The sequence below is a fragment of the Anser brachyrhynchus genome (assembly GCF_964034855.1).
Source record: "Anser brachyrhynchus genome assembly, chromosome: 2".
NCBI lineage: Eukaryota > Metazoa > Chordata > Aves > Anseriformes > Anatidae > Anser > Anser brachyrhynchus.
The window spans coordinates 40,078,722-40,096,188 of record NC_137695.1 but is presented as its reverse complement, the minus strand read 5'-3'; the positions used below and the strand labels follow the sequence as shown (position 1 = coordinate 40,096,188).

The 17,467-nt window shown below is 35.7% G+C and overlaps 1 protein-coding gene across 11 annotated transcripts in view; it reads left to right on the top strand.

Annotated features, from left to right (window-relative positions):
* ZNF385D (zinc finger protein 385D) overlaps positions 1-17,467 on the top strand; it is a 436,473-nt gene that overhangs the window by 326,402 nt on the left and 92,604 nt on the right. For all 11 annotated transcript variants that reach the window (XM_080579728.1, XM_080579723.1, XM_080579729.1 and 8 more), the window contains one exon: positions 14,739-14,849. In XM_080579728.1, the coding sequence (XP_080435854.1) occupies positions 14,739-14,849 (111 nt within the window). The remainder of the gene's footprint in view (positions 1-14,738; positions 14,850-17,467) is intronic.

Genomic DNA, 17,467 nt, shown 5'->3' with positions numbered 1-17,467 from the left:
TAAAAAGGCACATGAAAAGAAGAAGGGTAGAGGTTTGGAGCACTGAACTTTGCAGCCGCTCCTGAACAAAACTGGTTTGTTTATGTGTTTGTTTTGTAGTTGTCCTGTCCCATAACAGAACTGCTTGTGCCTGCAGCTTCTCCTGAGAACTGTCAGGTAAAAGCTTCCATCTCTCTAGGTGAGATTGTGATTCGAAAAGAACCCCAAGACCCTCATGAGGCATAGTGAGGAGCTGGCTAAAAGTGCTACTTTGAGCTGGGAAGAAGGGGTGGATAGGGAAGGTTTAGGTTAGAAATTAAGATACATTTCTTCTCAGAAAGAGTAGTCAGGCATTGGAACGGGTTGCCCAGGGAGGTGGTGGAGTCACCATTCCTGGGGTTGTTCAAGGAAAGGTTAGACCTGGCGCTTAGGGACATGGTTCAGTTGGTGACATTGGTAGTAGGGTGACGGTTGGAATGGATGATTTTGAAGGTCTCTTCCAGCCTTTTATGATTCTATGACACAATGGGTTCAGCTTTGCATTCAGGCATAGACCTATTCAGTGACCCTGACCCACTGCTTGCTCCCAGTTCCTATCTGTAAGACGAGGCTATTTCCGGGCCTTTTAACTAAGTCACAAAGATCTTGGTCATTAATGATTAATCCTGGCACATGAATGTGTACAGTTATGTAAGTATTAAAATCTGTACATAATTGTCAAAGCTGAGATCCAAGGTCAAGCCTTGATTTGAATTCATTTCATCTGTGTTGAGTTAAACAAGAAAAAGTGCTCATGGATAAGTTTCATCTCTAATATCATTTCAGTATAAAGCTAAAAGAACTTTATAGTAGCAGGAGGAAATATAATGTTTTTGTTGGTGATGGTATTTTTATAATCACAGGTAATTCAATAGATAGAAAATAAAAACAGTCTCAGTGTTGAGAGCCCTGCAGGTATCTGAGACAGATAGAAGCAAAGCCTTTGGGATTTGCACTGCACTTTTTGTTTTTCTTTTCTTTTTTTTTTTTTTATTCCTTCAAGAGTGTGTTAGTTACTGCTGTCTTATTAGGTCCTTCTTACCTATTTCTTGTTGTATATCGCTATGGTGCAGAGCTTTTCAAGCAAGACAAGTTATCTATATGGTTTCCATAGGCATCACATTACACATAAAAAATTGATCCTCCACATAACCAAAGCCGCATCATTTGTATATCGTGGAGTTCCTTTTCCGAAAAGATATGCTAGCAGTGCAGATGCATTTTAAGTACTTGACTTTCAGGCAACGACTAGACAGTACACAGGAAATAAAATTGTCCTCACATCAGTAGGTACTTGTGTGAGGTACTCCGGACATAGATGATTTTGAATGAATTATGCCTCTGCTGTATAGTGCTAAGGCACAAGTGGGTTTGCCAAAAAGTTCTAGTACATCTCAGTTTTCATACGTTAATTACCTGACTGTTAAGTGGTCTTTGTAAAGTACTGTGAGATATTCAGATGAGACTCCCTATTGTGTTTAAGTTCATAATATACATGAAATCTTTTTCACTCTGATTAATTAACAATACTCGATGGCACCCTTGCTTCACTGAGTGCTGTGGATAGGGAGGAGTTATACTGCTGTTCTGGCCTGGGGTAGACTGAAGAGATGGAAGAACTCTAGAGGCTACTTGCCTGCAGTAGCTTGGTGTATAGCTGTTTCATCTCTTCCCTTTTGCTCAAATTCTGGTTCCCATCTGCAAGTGTTTGCTCATTTGGGCTTCCACCCTAGAGGAACACAGAGCATCCTTTTTCATGGACTAGTCTATAGCTTGTAACACAGTCATCAGCTGTGACTACCTTGTGTGTTTCAGAATGCATACATGACCAGTGTATCTGGACTTGATTTGGGATAAGGGCATCCAGTTTGAGTTTGCTTGACTTAAAATCACTGACAGACTAAAATCAACATGTGGTAACTTTTAAACAGAGAATTCAAGGAAAAAAAAAAAAAGAGAACTAGGTCAAAGCTAAATCACTAGTACAGAAATAGACTGTGTTGTGAAGTGTAATGATGATGAAGAAGTGAATGAATTTCCCACTCTTACATTGCCCTTTTACAGTAGGGGAAGAAAAAAAAAATTAGAAAAGAAACTAAAGTACCTCCAGAAACTGAAGGCCTCTACTATCTCTACATGTTAATGTTTGGACTTGATGATCCTGAGGGTCTTTTCCAACCCAAATGATTCAATGATTCTTTACTTTGTAGATATATTCATGTTGATTTGCGGAAGGAGGTGCTGTATAAAGCCTGTCTGAGATATCTGGAACATTTGGTCTAATACTTCCCAATGCACAGAAGGAACAACAGTTTTTCCTTCCTTTATTTTATTTAGTTCTGGTTTGACCCTGACTCCTCAGCTTTTTGTAGATAAGAATGGTACTGCCCTGGCAATAATTTTATCTACATTTTAATTTTGACATATCATTCAGATAAAACTTCAGAGGTGAAATTGCATGGAAATGCACACTGCTAATATTTCGTCTTTTCCCAAATGATGTAAAAACATGGCGAGAATTATTTATTGTATCACATTTCAGAGACAGGTACGAAGGGATTAAAGCACTTCAAATAATGAATGAGCCATAACTATATTCTCCACAGCTGTTCAGGGTGCTCTGGATCACACTAATGATTCAGTCACTAAGACTGACAGGAGTAAAAATGAACCTCAGTGGCAATCTGTAGAGAATTACTGAAAAAGTAAAGCCACAATGTGGGCACCCAATACAGGAATAAGTTTTTTCTGTTCATCAAAAGGAAGCATAATTTTTGGTTTTGTACAATCATTTATTTGGAGAAAATGTGAGTTTTCAACCGTTAGGGAGGAAGGTCAATAATGTTATAATCACTGTTTTAAATTCTTTCCTTTCTGTCTTTGGCTACTTTCTTCCTCCTTCAGAGACTGAAGCAAAAATCAGATTGTCTTGATTTTGCAGTTACCAATATCTTATTAAAATGCAAGCCAGCAAACAATCAGACCTTCTGACCACCTATTTTCTCGTGTTCCTGTGAGCCTGTTCAGCTAGTACTGAAGTCTAATGTTATTTACACATACATACTTTACTTACTTACCTACATAGTTACTAAGCACAGAAAGGTTTATTTTCATTGGTATATAAGCTCTGAAATATATCAAGAGAATTTACTCCTTGTTTTCATTTTCCTTTTTCCTATTTCTTTCTATCTTAGTTGAAGTGAGTTTCCTGAGCTTCCTCATCCTGGTTCAGTTGAGTGAGTTTCCTCATCCTGGTTCAAAAATTCAGGCAGGATATAGAACTAATGATATTATGGAGGAAGTAAGCATGTTGGTGACTTCTCTTATGGACCATAATCTATGAGCTGAGGAATGTCAAAATATTTTTCTATGTAAGGAGATATAATGCTCTTAGTAATCTGTATGAGGGCTGTGAATACAGCTGTGCACACTGTTTACTCTTATACAGAACCACTACCTGTTATAAGGGTATATGGTGTTACATATGCCAACTATAGCACTTTCATACTCTATTATAATCTATACTCTATTATTATACTATACACTTTCATAACTGTAGCAGTTCCAATATGTGACATTTGGAGACAAATATTTTTCTTTATTGAGTGCTGGTAATTAAATTAATTTAAATAAAATTGTCTTGAGTCTTAAGTTTTATGTCTTTGAATCTCCTGAAGAAAGACAGCAGAACATTTCTTCTGAGAGAAAAGATTGGATTGGAGATGATGCTTTATGTACTTTTTTTTTAGTGTTTAAAAGTGTTAAAAGTGTTTAAAAAAAAAAAAAAAAGGCTTGTGGTCAAATAATTATACCAGCAAACGTCTACACTTGCACCTGAAGTGAAATCTACCTATTGGATTTTGAGGAAAGACTGACATCCATTTAAGAACCAGGAGAGAAATTCAATAATTTTCTCATTACTCTGTAGTAAAGTGTTGTCAGAGACTTAGTACCTAAATGAGCAGAACAGCTTTGTTAAATGTTTCAACTGAAATGTTGAAGTGGTTTCTCTGAAATGGTTGTAAAAAGAGAATCTGGAAAAGAAAAAAGAAATCCCTCTCCAAGATTCAACCACTGAATTTTAGCCTTTGCTTCATGAAAATATTTGCTCACTCTTCCTGAAATGATTCTGTCTCCACAACATTTTTTCCTCATATTGTGCAAGGTATGGATTAAATGGTGCATTGGCGTCTCTTTTAGTCTCATATTCTATGGATCTACAAGTATGGCTTAGGAGCTATAACTTCTCCCAGTGTTAAATCGTACCTCAGTTACAAAACCAGGTTTTGAAATGTTTTGAAATGTTCTAAAAGTATGGATTTGATGGAGTATTTTTATGATCTTAGAAGATCTTGGCTTGGGCTTTTTCAGGTAAGTATGTATATTTTTAAACGTTCTAATTACACCCTACAGTGTAGTTCTTTATGGTTTCTTTGGAATCATTGGAATAAACATGATTAAAAAAAAATATTTTTTTTTAAAAACAGGCTAAAAAAGTATAGCAGTATAATCAGGCAGGCTGTATTGCAGAATTATTTTCCCACTCCTTAAACATGTCTTTACACAGTCATTTCTTTGAAATACATGTAGTTGTTTGTAGTGGCTTCTTTGGACTCTCATCTGTTTGTGAGGAATTCCTTCTTTCAGAGCTCAATTTTGTAGAAGTAAAGGATTAAGTGCCTCTCTGCCAGTTCTCTGTCTGGCACACATTCTGCTTTTGTTTTTGTTGTGATTAGGAAGACCCACTCTTATTAAATACCAATTATAACATTTGGTCCATTTTTCTGAAATTCATTCACATATGAATGATCCGATTGGGAATTTGTTGTGTAACCCTCATTATGCCTGCCAACCTTTTGTTCCAAGCTCTTTTCTTAAGCACAAAACGTAAAAATGCCCTTTGCTTCTTTTTAGTTTGTTCTCTTTTCATGCACTTGTTTTTCCTTTGTTCCTGGTTGAAGCTAGGAAAATAAATGGCATTTGTGAACCTTAGGTTTTCATCTTTATTTGTATCTTTAGAGAGAGTAAAATATTCCTGTCTTCATGTATCAAGAAACTGTTTTGGTTTTAATCATATTTTTACTATCTGCCAGTGCTCATGTTGGTGAGGAATTGGAAAGAAACAAGCCACCCCTTTTCTTTCCTACTGTTTTTGTAATGTCTACTAGAAATTGAGTGAATTATTCTCTCACATTCAAGGTGGTCTGTTTCACGTTAGTCTGCTCTTTTGCTGCAATTGTATTGAACATTGTTCACCAAAGAATTGAGCAATATGACAAACATGCCACATTTGTCACCCTTTCATCTTTCCTCCTTTGGGAGAATTTTTTTTAGGCTTGTTAGAAATTTGTGTGTTGTTTAGATCAGCATGGGGGAATAAACATGGTTTTGTAATTCAGAATATTATTATCCATAGTGTTCTTTTTTTTTTTTTTGTTAAAGAAACTGGAGAACATGTTTTGAATGACATGGGACTGAAGAAAAAGGAAGGGCCAACCCATGGAAAAAAAACAAAAAACAAAAAAAAAAAAAAAAAACAAAAAAAACAGTTGAATACCACCCTGGAGAGTCATGAGTCCAACTTGCACTTTGAAGTCTGCATTTAGAGCTGTGTAGCACCTTCGCAGATGAGTCCGAAGTCAGGAACTGTGCAGTGACCATATGAAAGGCAATATAATAAGGTGTATTAAATTGGGTAACTGGAATTAATGCCCTCCTTTGTCCATCATTTCTGGGGAATACCATCTTTTATCTAGCTAAAATTTTGAAAATAAGTTAATTATACTTGCAAAGTACTCACATTCTGTGTCAGTGAAGACTGTAGGAGAACCAGTGAATAGGCAAAAAGGTGCGTTTGTTGATGAGAAACTCAATGTGAGCCAGCATAATGCACTTGCAGCCCAGAAAGCCAACAGTATCCTGAGACACATCAAAAGAAGTGTGGCCAGCAGGGTGAGGGAGGTGGTTGTCCATCTCTGCTCTGCTCTTGCGAGACCCCACCTGGAGCACTGTGTTCACGTCTGGGGCAACCAGCACATGAAGGACATGGACCTATTAGAACAGGTCCCAAGAAGGGCCATGAGGATGATCAAAGGGCTGGAGCACCTCTTCTTTGAAGACAGGCGGAGGAAGTTGGGGTTGTTCAGCCTGGAGAAGAGAACGCTCCATGAAGACTTTATAGCAGTCTTCTGGTACATAAAGGGGGCCTACAGGAAAGCTGAGGAGGGACTCTTTGTCAGGGGGTGGAGTGATAGGACAAGGGGGAATGTCTTTAAACTAAAAAGGATAGATTTAGATGAGATATTAGGAAGAAATTCTTTACTTTGAGAGTGGTGAGGCACTGGAACAGGTTGCCTAGAGAATCTGTGTATGCCCCACATGTGTGATGTGGTGTCCCTGACTATGGCAGGGGGGTTGGAACTAGGTGATCTTTTAAGGTCCCTTCCAACTCAAACCATTCTATGATTTTATGATAATTCCCAATAAGAGCAGGACTTGTGTTTTATGCAGTGAATGAGGTCTAGGGCCATTCATTGAACCACTTGAAGAAAACAAAACCTTGAACAGTTGCTTGTTAAGTGAACAATATCCGTCTTATGGACAGAACAAAGGATCTTTCAGGAAAAATATGTGGACATCTTAAAAATGTATATTCATAAAGATGTTAAATTAAGTCATTTCCTGTTTTTAAGGGCTTGATTTGCAAATTCACTGTTTTTTTTAGCAGTGTGTTTCTGTATTTAACACACATATACGTACATACAGAGATTTGTTCCAGTTTGACAGTCTTTCACATGTTGTTTAGTGTTTGATTAGCATAATCACTGTGTGATTATTTCTCACTAGCCTTAGCGTATGCAAATTCTTGTCTTTTGACTGACAACCATTATTAGACAATCAGAGTATATGGATTTGCATAATCTCTGTGTGGTTACAGTATTTCTGCACAATGCCACTGTGAATGCAAATCCTTTTGCTCTGACTGGTTTCTCTATATTAAAACGGTTTGCCAGAAATGCTGCTGCCACCTCAGCACCTCATTGCCAAGCGGAAAGTCCACAAGAAAAAAATAACAAAAAGGAAAGCAAGGGAGGAATACTAGGCTCACATCAGAAATGTGACTAGACAACTGCTACCATTAAAAAGATTAATTTAAAAAAAAATAGAAAGAAAAAAAATCCTTACATTCATACAAGATTTCAACAAGAGAATAAAAAGAGGACTTTGGAAATTCATCCTGAAGTCCTATTCAAATTACATAAACAAGTTACATTATGAAGCGACTTCAGGTTTCGGTGTTTCGTTTTTTTTTTTTTGCTTGTTTGTTTGTTTGATTTGTTGTTGTTTGTTTTTGTTGTGTTTTGTTTTTTTTTTAGAAAAGTAGTTCTTCAGAAACTATTGCACATTATTAAAATTGTTACACTATAATTATTAAAATTATTTTACATTTAACTAGGTTGAGTGTTATTTCTGGTTTATGTATATGAAAAATGCCAGGTTAGTGTTATCCTGTTTCATTGGCAACAGCAGAAATGGTAGACACTAAGAAAAGATGTGTAATGCTGATTTTAATTCTATGCATAATTATTCACGATAATTACTTGGACAATACTGAATAAATTGTATGTAAATGGGTAAACCATGCATGATAGCACATCTAGAACATGTATTTTAACCATTTGATGCTGTATTGTTCTACTTTCACATGAAACCAAAATATTGTTGAACATTCATTTTTGTATTTATTTATACTTGCTAAGCCAGTCCCATCATTCCTTTTGAATTGTTATGTTTGGTTTATAAGATTCTTATTCACAGATTAATGTGATATTGGGGAGAAAAAAAAAAAAAAAGACTGCTAACACTAACAATAGGATGTATTTTTATGGAAATACAGAATATTAAATATATGTAGGATCAAATCACTGAGCTATTGTTGAACTGTTCTGTTTGTGATCTGGACATCAGTTTATTAAGAATGTATAAGATAGTTTGTAAGTTACACATCTGACAATTTTGGAAGGTATCCGATACACTTAACGTGAGGTGCACAGATTTTTTCTTTTTTTGAAAATGCACACTAAATAAATACTTTCAAGATGTCTGAGATGGATATGCATGTGCAGAAATCAACAGTGATGTGTGACACCAAGTGGGTCCTATGCTTCCTGGAAATTTGATCTGTGGCACATACTTTGTCTACCTTGTATATGTGGCTGTTGTAAAATGTATATCTCCCAGAGAAGATGGTGCTACTGCTCAGCTGAACTATGCCCAAAATATAGAAGTTCAGCAATATAAGGCAGAATTTCTGGCAGATCCCCAAAACATCAATTTCTACATAAATAAAAATATAAGAGCATAATGTAATATAATAATGTGGCATTTGTATAACTGATTGGCATGATTGTAGGGAAAATTATTTGAGTTTTTGATGCTGCTAAGATCAGAAAGAAGAAAGAACTACTCAATTGTCAATTGAAAATGGTCAAATTATGTCCAGAGAGCATTTTCATATCAAATAGTCCTCTAACTATAAATGACAGTGACTTAACATGACTGAGGAGTTGCCTGTAGCTTTAGAAGAAAGACAGAAGAGCATTTAGTAACATGTCACAGTTATAATACAGGAGGCAGTTTTATGTTTGCACTCGTTGGTGTTAAAACTGCACTAATAATGCAGTTTTAAGAATTGGTTAAGTTCATCAGTAAGAGTAAATGATGGAGGATATGTTAGTACTGTGTTCTATTTTACTTGGTAAGGCATTGTGTATAATGTTGTTACACGATTTATACTGTTTCCAATGTTCTCACTAGTTTCACCATTTCTTGGGACTTGAGAATGAATGAAAGGAGCTCTAACAGAGTTACCTTTATTTCTTATGAATTTTACAATTAAGGTCTTCACAGAAGACTCAACTTGCACGTGGAGATATTAATACCTTGCCTGCAAGTGCAATAACATTAGTGCAGTAGTTTAACCTAATTTTGGTGCTTATAATTAAATGCGTTTGCAGAAATGCAGACCTACAGTAGGAAACTGTTCTCAGAATATCATTCCTTTAAGTTTATTTTCATTGTAACATAATATTCTATTAATATCTGGATTTTAAGAAGTTCGAAAAGATTGATAGCTGTGTCACTGAATTCACTTACCTATTCGAGTAATGGAGGTCATTCTTTTGATGGATTTTTTTTTTTTTCACCATGCAATTTTAAATTACCACTAGAATGATCTACAGCATTTTTTTATTGAGAGCTTCAAAAACATGACTTGTTTTTCTGCTCACTTAAGTGTAGGATCATAGTGATTTGAGTCAGTCTTTTGCAGATAATTTCTTTGGCTTTGAGGTAAAAATGTTTTCTTACTTATTTGATTTAGACCTACCATGCATGTGTTCTGAACAGGTTTTGGGCATCCACATTATCTTCCTCTTTTGACCTGGATGCTCTTGTGTATAGATGACAGTGCAACTCAGTTAGTTTACTGCTAAGTTCAAGCATTTGAAGTGTATGCGTCAAGCCCCTTGTCTTTTAATACACAATTAAAACAACAACAATCCGCCCCCCCCCCCCCCCCCCTTTTAATGCCTTTTTGGGATTTGAGCTTTTATGGCTCAAATTTGTATTCTTTCTTTTGCAGTTGTTTTATCTTAGGCATGTTTCTGGAATAAAAAGTCATATAACAAAGACTAATAAAGTCACATATGCTAAAAAAAAATGTTGAAATTCAAGGTGATCTATGCTTGAATTCTAGTTTCAACTTAAAAAAAAAAAAATCATTATTTATGGAACTGATATAAAATTTATATTTCCAAAAGGTCAAATGTCTCTGTAGGTAAAATTTACTACCCCGAGTTCTACCTTCTGCAGATATTTAATGGAATTTAGTGAAAGGGAGACTTGGCTACAGAAGACCTTCAAGGATAGCTGAATCTGGAAAAGTTGCACAGGCAGGAAGGATAACATGGGATCTCCTGGGTCAAGTTCTTGGTGATTTTGTGGTAAATGTTTCATCCAGAAAGCTTTGTACAACAAAGCTTTTAACTGCAGCCTCCAATATGCTCTATGGTAAGCACAAGAACAAAGAATGGGGTTTAGGTCATTGGGCTTAAAGGTTGAATTTGAAGCAAGCAAGCTAAACCAAATGGAAGTAGTAAGGTCAAAGCTAAGAAAATGGAACAAGAGGCCAAGTTCTGCCATGCCCCCCAGTATAAGACTGGATTTTGCTGAAATATGGTAGGCTTAAACTGAAGATCTTGGGAAGGGATTACAGTATTTGATCAATGAAAGTAAACATTATAATGTTGCTACAAATTTCAGCTTGAATAATTAAAAAAAAAAAGACTATTACTGCTGTATATTTTATATAATGAAAACAAAAATCGGCTGAATGAAATACGAAACCCTCATTAGAATCACAGTCATTGCTCAAGCTAACAGTTACTTTGTGGTTTGCAGAGAACCTTGAACAATGTCTTTTCCCCCGACCATCACCAATGAAAAGTTTGACACAGCTTGTGCTACATAGTAAGAGATACCTAGTACTGGGTAATAGCAAAGCTAAGCACAGTGAACACATCAAACACAGAACATCACATCCTCTGTGTGATAAATTGCAATGCAAATAAGTTGGTAAGAGGAAGTAAAGGGACATCTTGCAAACCTTGTTCTTCTGCACAGCTTTGTCAGCTGAATCATAATCTTTTATGTGAATTGTAAGCCTCTCTCTCCTTCACTATCAATGGGAGTGAAGTAAATCAGTTACATCTAAGAAATACAAATGCAGCAATAGAGCACTAGTAACAAGTAAAAAGCAGATTTTATCAAAGTTTATCATGATAACTTTTATTTTGAAAGCAAATACCATTTACATAAGTTGAAATACAATCTATACATGTACTTAATAACATTCAGTGAACATGGAAGAACTTGGAGATTCTCTTAAGTATCTCAGCACTAAATGATTATCTCAGCTACATAATGTTATTTCCCTCTTTATATTTCCCTGCAATCCTTGCCTTCTATTTTCTTTGCAATCAGCTGCTTCTCTTTGTTCCTCTGACTCTCAGCTGGACTCCCCTCTGTCTTCCAACATCTGTGAGATCTTAGTACTTATCATGCTATCACGTTACCTCTCTCAAATTCCCTGCATAAAACTTTTGGAAGATTATCTGGTGATTTTGGATGGTTATTTGAAATTTATGGATTGGGAGTATTACACAGATGAAATCTCTATGAAAAAAATAACATTCAAATACCACTCCAATATTCAGCCACAACTTTATTAGAATCTGTTCTGTTTTGAAGTTTAATTCTGCTTTACAGTATCAAAGAGCAGTTGTCAGAGCAAGGATTCTTACTTTGAAGCAGCTTTTCTTAATCAACTTGAAGTCTATCCAGAACACTTCTTCATATAGAGCCACAAACATAAATCATCCAAGTTCACAGTAAGATCATGTAGCTGTATATCTACAAGTCTGCATCTTTAGAAAGAGAAAAGGAAATGTGCAGACGGATTTCTGTATCAGCAGATAAACAGGAGAAAATCTCTGGAGCAATTAAGAAAGAAACTTCACATTTTTCCATAAGAGGAAAATAAAATTAAATACAGAATCACAGAATCGTCTAGGTTGGAAGAGACCTCCAAGATCATCTAGTCCAACCTCTGCCCTAACACTAAGTCCTCCACTATACCATATCATTAAGGGCTACATCTAAACGTCTTTTAAAGACCTCCAGGGATGGCGACTCAACCACCTCCCTGGGCAGCCCATTCCAATGCCTAACAAAACACATCAACTACCCCACACATTCGTGTTCTTTGTTTGTTTGTTTTTCTTTTTTCTTCCAATTCTGAGAGTTATTTGACTTGTTCTCAATATGTGAGAATCTGTTCCACCAGAAGTCCAGTCCTGTTTGGAACTAGAATTCTTACTGTGAACATAAATCCAACTAAAAATTTATTTGTTCCAGCTTATGAGACATGGTAATGCCTTTCATATAACACTTAAGGCACTGTTCTGTTGGTACTCTGATTTGAAATGACAGAGTGACATTTCTGTAGCTTGCTAGCAACCCTGGCATGTTGACATAAGCCGTCCTCCATTAAATAGACACAAGGGCTATAGTAGATAGTTCTTTAATATCTGTGGTGGATATCACTCTTTTCTCTCATACAGAAGCAAAGGACTGATGCATCAAGGGAAGGAGTATAACAGGAAAGAACCAGTTCTGAAAAAGGAAGGAAGATGTAGAAAGACAAGTAATTAAAACCTGCTCAAGGAAACCTATGTCAAGAAAAAAATAGGGGCCTATTATATTCAAAGCCCTAATTATCTGTTACCAAAACATGATAAAAAATTAGTGATAAAAAAGGATCAATAATCTAAAAGAGTACTGTGGTACACATCACCATGTGAGGCATACAAGACTACAGTCAGAAGCCACATTTGAGAATTGCTTAATTATACAGTATAGATGCATGTTACAACAGTGTAAGGTCAACTTTTAGTATATCATCTGTTAGGTAATCTGAACCGATGTGTCTTCTTGGAGCTGATCAGTTCATCAGGAAGTTAGGAAGTTAATGTCTACTTCAGTTATCTGGGCCTCAGTGTCACATCCAAAGCACTCAGGGGGAGTAATGAGATTATAGGTCAGATGTTTAAACTTTCTTACCTTATGGCACTTGAGAGAGAATGTGTCAGAATTTAACATGTTTACACTAAAGTCTAAATTAATAGCATCTCAAAACTGTGGTTAAGAAGGTGAGTCTCTGGATCAGATGTTACACTCGATCAAAGGACGCACAATATATTGCTACTGTGTGTTGACTTATTCATATATCTAAGCTTGAGGTTTCCATAAGTATTTTAGACCTGCAATGGTGAGAGGAACAGCACGTAAATTTCTTAAAAATTTAGGCTAAATTTCCTAAAAGTTCAGCAGCTGTAAAATAGTGTTGATTAAGACCAGGTTTTGCTTTAGTGCTGAAAGCATACAGCAAGGTAAAGGTATGCTGGTTCTACTGGCATAAAAAGTCACATCTTGAGGAATGGAGCAGTTGAAGTAAGAACTTCTGTTACTGTTTATGCCTATGTAGTTTTCTTCTTTCTGGTCTGTGCAATAGTATCTTTAGATGTTGGTATTTTTAAAACTTAGGTTACAGAGTAAAATGAGTGTCCAAAGCACAAGGTTGGATCACAGCTAAAGCCTTCATATTATCTTACACAGTATGCTGCAGTATCAAGAGTCAACTTGATATTCTCTGACTTCAGTGATCAGTGTTGTTTTTCGGTTTTGTTATAGTGGCGTCCCTAGTTCTAGGGACTTATGCTCATTTGTGATGGTGGTTTTACAAACGGGTGAGATATTTCACTTTTGCATTGAATTGAAGAGGATTTTCAAACTGAACATTTCTTCTAAACCTTTCTATAACATCGCAGTTTCGCTTGTTCCTCCCTCCCTCCTCTCCTTCTCCCCTTCTCTCCTGATCTGAATTTCTTTTCAACAAGAATTAGTTTAAGCCCATGACCTATTTCATACCTTACACTGAACAGATGTCAGATGATGCAACAGGTCTGTAGTGAACTGTTTTGGATTCACTGCAATAGATGCCATGGCTGCCTACCATTACAGCTTCCATGAATCATTGATTACTTTGAGAAAAAGCTGTGATTCTTTATTTATAAAATAAACCTTTGCTAACTGACTCGAGAAAGTAAATCACAGGGACATGAACATAGAAAAGGTGTTTGGCTCTCAAAGCACATATAAAGTATTCTGTCTGAATACTGATTATTGTCAGTTAGACAATTAGATGTATTTGCTTCATCAAATTATGTGAATTTGAATTTTATTACTAAAAAGATAAAATCTATATTTGAATTGGTTAAAGTTGGCAGACCAACTTGCTGTAAAGCTGTTGCTAGATTTTAGGAATAGCTGTGAGATGCTTTTTGTAAAAATGATAAGATTTGGGGAAGCTGATTCAAATTTTCTGCCCAAATAATACTTTTTTTTTTTTTTTTTTTTAAACAGGATACTGCCAGATCGACTTTCTGGTAGAGGTTTTTTCAGAATAATGCTTTTCATCAGAGTCAAAATTTATCCTTAAGTAGGGTTTATTGAAAAATAAATTGTTTCTTCTAAACAGCTGTGAAAATAATCTTCGGAGGATTTGGATTTTTCATTGGTTGTGTGGAAGGTGTTTTATTGAAAAAGATCATTTATTGGTTCCTGGAAAATTATTATTTTTTTCACAATACTGAGCTATGGTATGTTATTTGGGAATTATTTTTATATAATAGTCCTTCACATTTTCATTGGTTGCTTTGTTAGTAATTTTATATAAAATATTATTGTTTCATTTATTGTACTAGCTTATCTTTGGTATAAAAAAATATAAATTAATAGGTAAATTTATTCAGTGTTCACAGCTTTTAGCTTTTGTCATTAAAGGGAGATTGGTACATGTAGAATACTACTAAGGATACGTGTTTCAAGATAGCTAACGACACTTTTCTTTGTTCCTTTCTGTGTTACCTTTTCATAAAACTGCATGAAGAAGAAATATTAATTTTCAAAGAAAAATAATAATTTTCTGTAGTGTGGAGTATGGTTTGGAATGATGTATTTCTGTTTTGCAACTATAGAAAACATAAAATACAGTGAAACAGCAAATGCTTTTATATTTCTTTTTCTTCTCTCTTTTACAGATGGACCCAATTCAAAAAGCTGTAATAAATCATACATTTGGGGTTCCTCTTCCTCATCGAAGAAAGCAAATCATATCATGCAACATTTGCCAGCTGAGATTTAATTCTGATGTAAGTTGATCATTTTGTATCAGATTAGAAATATGTATTTATCTTTTAGGATGTGCCATGATTTGCATAAATTGAACCTAAATGAAACGTTGTGATTTCAGTTTGTGATTCAGCAGATGAAAAGGCTGTAGGATGCTTCAAATAAACACAATTATTTGATAGTGTTTATACATCAAGCCAGATTTTCCCTGCGGATATATCTCTGCAAGCTCATCAACTTCAGTTGTGCTGCACTGAGTGAAAATAGGAAAACAGATTGATCCATTACTGCTAATAAGGCTGAAATATTTGCTGGGTCCTAATTCTTCTGTCAGTCCCAGATAAAGTTGCCTTTCTTTTCTTCCTGTAAATGTTAGATGTTATTCAGATGTGTTTATCATCCTTGTGGATTTACCTTCCATTTTCTACCCTTACAAAAATATACCTTTTTGGTTAGAATTGTATTTTAATACTCCCATCTTGGTGGTACAATCTTAATAGTAATAATAATAATAGAAGCAGGTAATTTTTGTCTATTGGCTCCTACCCTGCATCCTCTCGTTCCTCCAACAATTAAATAGGGCAATCTGATCTGGAAATGTTCTCTAATATACAGAGGAGACCCGTCCCTTGTAATTACCCAAGGAAACTGTACTGTGGTACTCCTTGCCAAGGAATACCTCTTCTATCACAGAAAAGCCTCTCAGAATTCAACTCCTTTATTTCCTTCTCCAGCAACTTTGTGTGTGAAGACAAAATATGACATAGCAGAAGACAATATATAGTACTATTTTAGTCTTCCCAGGGAGTTTCATGACATGGGCGTTGCTGGTGGCAGCTTGTTTTCCCGTTTCAAATGTCCTTCAGTTATTACCTGTTTGCTAATTTACATATGGGAGTTACTTATATAAAAACAAAAATGTTTGAATGTATATTGAAGTTCAGCCCAAAAACATCCACAAGGTTCCTTCCTCATGCTAGTCATATGAAGAAGTGAAAGAACTTGTGTGCAGCTGTTTCTTTGTAGGCAGCTATTTATGAACATTTAATCAACCTATTTTTAGCTTATCAATCATGTATCAAAGCCATAAACTTGTCAAACACTTAAAATGAGCCTTGAAGTCTTCTGTAATAGATTGGCCATGTAGATATTAAAATAATGCAGCTTTCTTCATTCCCCTCAGCTTTTTATTGCTTAGCAAGAATTTTAACAAGATCCCGGTCATGATTTTCCCACTAGTGACTATCACATACTTAAGCTTCACTGAGAACTCTGGGTTTTCTAGTTCATGGACTGAATGCACACCTTTCTCTTATAGCATTGACATCATTCTCAAACAGTGATGCAAATCATAATACAATATCTGGAACTGTCATGATCCTCACAGGTAAAAATAAGAGAATCAAAATAGGATTTTCTGTTTAGAAGCTAGATGCCAGAATTGTGACTGTGAATACTGAGCCATTCACGGTGGGACTCTGATGAACAGAATTTTTAAGGGATAGTGGAGACTTCTGGGCCACAGCAGGTCCTTGTGACTGAGCAGCCTGGATCATTGCTCATAATTTTCAGCTTCATCTTAAGAAAGAGTAAGTCATGCTGAATCATACATTGTATATAGCTAGAAGAGGCATCAAACACCACAGTGTTATGTACCAAAGTGAAGCATCTCCTTTACAAAGAGGGAACACCATTTGTTAGTCTGCAAAAAGATCCAGGCAAAAGTGAGGTTGAATATGTCATTAAGCTGACTTAATCATTAGCATATATGCAAATCATACAATCAGATTCATACATGGGGCAAAAAATTTTCCAGCTGACAGAAGCTGGGTATTTTCCAGAAGAAAATGTTTGAAATAAAATAAGTAAATAAATAAATCTAAATGGAAGGAAACAAGATAGTGGACACTGATACTTCTGACTCAGAGGACTGGTATGCCCCCATTCTGTTCCTCTTCTGCTGCTCTTAGAAAGGATTCCAAAGAAGAGAGGGGGAAGAGGCAGCGGCCATTTTCAGAGGCATCTACGATATCCAAAAAAATGGTTTCAGTGGAAATCTATTAATTTAGGCTGTTCACAGGAAACTCTTGGAAGAAAAGCTGTGCAGCATAAATTTAATTGCCCTTTCACACCTTCAGGTGCAAGAGTCTTGAATTCCAATTCACCAACTCTGTTCAGTGGAAGTTTGTTCTAATGGTCCTCTCTCTGAAAGTAGATAGTACTGTTAACTTTATGCAATGGGAAGACCTTACTGAGTATCTTTCGCTTTCTCCTTTTAATATTCACCTAAATTTTAAAGCATCCCCAGTGTTTCTTCTAGATAGAGAGATTAGGATTTCAAATGTTGTCCAGTGATTAACTTGGGAAGACATTTCTTCCCATTTTCTCTAACACCAAAAAGAGATTTGTGGATGTCTTTATGATGCTCTCTTCTCGTTCAGTGTGTATAGTTATTACTGATGAAATTCACAAAGTGCTCTGCTGAGGCTTTTCAAGAAATAACAATTAGAGTTCTGCTGGAGTTTTAGAAATGCTTTTCTGCAATGTGAGTGGAATAGGCAGAGCTAAGTTCCTTGGTTGCTTGGGTAATTCTGAATGTCCACTGGTTTTTGTAGCAAAAATGTGCAGATTTAATTTT